The sequence below is a fragment of the Zalophus californianus genome, chromosome 5, assembly GCF_009762305.2.
Source record: "Zalophus californianus isolate mZalCal1 chromosome 5, mZalCal1.pri.v2, whole genome shotgun sequence".
NCBI lineage: Eukaryota > Metazoa > Chordata > Mammalia > Carnivora > Otariidae > Zalophus > Zalophus californianus.
This window is the reverse complement of record NC_045599.1, coordinates 131634980-131637928: the sequence shown is the minus strand read 5'-3', so window position 1 is coordinate 131637928 and position 2949 is coordinate 131634980. Positions and strand designations below refer to the sequence as shown.

Genomic DNA, 2949 nt, shown 5'->3' with positions numbered 1-2949 from the left:
CTCTCTCTCTCTGTCAAATAAATAAATTAATTAAATCTTAAAAAAAAAAAAAAAGCAGAAGTAGTCTCAGGAAAAGAGTGCTGAGAGAAGCAAGACAGGGAAGAAAGAAGAGGCTAAGCAAGGATGTGGTCTATGCCAGAGAGTAACTTCAGTTTAGTCACTGTGGAGCATAATTTACACTAAGGATGTAGTCCAAGCTGAAAGCCAGACGCTAGGCTTCTGTACCCCATCCTCCTATAACCTACTGGCCTTGAATCTCTATGGTATAGTATCATTCCCCTCTACAGCTGATGAGCACAATTTTCCAAAGAAGACAGTGTGAGACCTTAGCAGCCAAGATTTATTGCCGCTGAGGGACAAGTACACTGTTCTGGGGAAAGGAAACCAATTGGCGTAAATATGTAGTCCTTATTCTAATCAGGCCAACTAGGTTAGGAAGTGTATTCTTGACAGAATAGATCATCACTGGTCAGTCTACTGATTGACTGATTGATTGATTGCATTTGGGTGAAGGGTCTACCTTTGATATGTAGGAAATGTGAAATTTAGCGTGTCTCAAAAATAATTTTGTTCCAACCCTCCAAATTTGCTTTTTTCTAGTTTTCTTAATCTCAGTAAATTACATAATCTCCTCCAGATGTACAGAACATACACTTAGAAATCATACTTTTCTCCCTTTAGTCCCCTTATTTAAACAATCAGTTAGGGGTGCTTGGGTGGCTCAGCCAGTGGAGTGGCCAGCTCTTGATTTTGGTTCAGGTCATGATCTCAGGGTCTTGGGATCATGTCAGGCTCTGCACTCAGTGGGGAGTCTGCTTGAGGATTCTCTCTCTCCCTTTGCCTCTCTACCCGATCACTCTCTCTCTCTCTCTCTCTCTCTCAAATAAATAATTTAAAAAAATAATAAAATAAATAAAATATCAGTTAAACCTTGCTTAATATTGTTCATTTTATTATTCAGTTGCTGCCTCTAAACTTCCCTCATGCTAATGAGGATTCACTAATTATACTAAAATGAAAGAGGTTAAGAAATTGTTCTTGATGATTTTGTATATCTCACTATATCCAGAGTTGAACATATTTGGCACTGAATGAACACTTATTTAACTAACAAATATAATTTTGGAAACCTTTCAAAGATTAATCCCTGTATTTGGTTGTTTTTTATGGCGTGCTCAAAAATATATACTTACTTTTGGCTTTCGGCTCGGGGAGGCAAAGGTGCAACTTTCTTCGGTCGTCCCGAATCCCGGTTCATCCGACACCAGCCGCCTCCGCCATGCCGCCTAAGTTCGACCCCAACGAGATCAAAGTCGTGTACCTGAGGTGCACCGGTGGCGAAGTCGGTGCCACGTCTGCCCTGGCCCCGAAGATAGGCCCGCTGGGTCTGTCTCCAAAAAAGGTTGGTGATGACATCGCCAAGGCAACCGGTGATTGGAAGGGTCTAAGGATTACGGTGAAACTGACCATTCAGAACAGACAGGCCCAGATTGAAGTGGTACCTTCTGCCTCTGCCCTGATTATCAAAGCCCTCAAGGAACCACCAAGAGACAGAAAGAAGCAGAAAAACATTAAGCACAGTGGAAATATCACTTTTGATGAGATTGTCAATATTGCCCGACAGATGAGACACCGATCTTTAGCGAGAGAACTCTCTGGAACCATTAAAGAGATCCTGGGGACTGCCCAGTCTGTGGGCTGCAATGTAGATGGCCGCCACCCTCATGACATCATAGATGACATCAACAGTGGTGCGCTGGAATGCCCGGCTAGTTAACTACAAAGGAAAATGTTTCAATAAAGGATCATTTGACAACCAGTGGACCTTTTGATGTGGCCTCTTCCTTGGGGGAGCTAGCTCCTTTGTGGTCAGATGGTGGGCCAGTGGGGCCAGGGTGGCAGAAGCTGTGAAGTAGCTATTTGGGTAGCAACTTCCTTCTGGGTGACAGATTGATGCCCTGTATGGGACTAGCTCAGAGAAGACACCTAGAAAGGAAGTTCTTGGCCTTCTGTAGGCTGCATATATGTGGAACTCTTCGTAAGAATAAAATTCTTTCCCAAAAAGAAAAAAATATATATATATACTTACATGACCAATCCTTTTTTTTTAAGATTTTAGTTATTCATTTGACAGAGAGAGACACAGCAAGAGAGGGAACACAAGCAGGGGGAGTGAGAGAGGGAGAAGCAGGCTTCCCACTGAGCAGGGAGCCCGATGTGGGCCCCGATCCCAGGACCCTGGGATCATGACCTGAGCCGAAGGCAGACGCTTAACGACTGAGCCACCCAGGCGCCCCACTTATATGACCAATCTTAAGTGCATAAGAGCATAGGTCAAATGCTGCTTCATATTTCCTTTACTTTCTTTATACTAGGTTTTGTATCATCAGAAAAAAATAGTGTAAATATTTCTTCTCGTGCTTAACTCTTGTTCTGTGATAATTTAATTATATAGATTCTGAAAGCACTTCTTAATTCTTAACTCTGCTTCCTTCACTAATCAGGGTGTAATTTTCAACTTAAGACATCCCACAGGATTGGAAAAGATAAGCAAAGAAGAATTCATTAACAATCTATATTATTATACTCTGAAAACAGAAAGTAGATTTTTATGTCTCTGTGGAAAGCATATTAATAATACAATTTAATTTTTGCATTTGGTCTCTAAGCAAGAAATATAATTCACACAAGGCTGCTTTCTTTTTGAAAACATATTCTAATCTTCATACCAGGAAGTCATTCCTCATCTTAACGTCGTCATGTTTGATGCATTAACACATAGAACATGGAGCTTAGATTTCCTGCTGATTTCCTATTATGTCATTTAGTCTTCTCAGGAGATACCTGCCTTGAAAATACAGGCAAGAAAGACAAATGACAACTTCAAAGACAGATGCATGTTTGTTGTGTTTTCCACCTAAGACATATACTGGATATACTGACACTAAG

The 2949-nt window shown here is 41.1% G+C and overlaps 1 protein-coding gene across 1 annotated transcript; it reads left to right on the top strand.

The window, feature by feature from the left end:
- The first annotated feature begins 1192 nt into the window (after positions 1 to 1192).
- Positions 1193 to 1822, top strand: LOC118356990 (60S ribosomal protein L12). The gene has a single exon (XM_035727601.1). The coding sequence runs from the start codon at positions 1280 to 1282 to the stop codon at positions 1775 to 1777; it is 498 nt and encodes a 165-aa protein (XP_035583494.1). The 5' UTR covers positions 1193 to 1279; the 3' UTR covers positions 1778 to 1822.
- The last annotated feature ends 1127 nt before the right edge of the window (positions 1823 to 2949 follow it).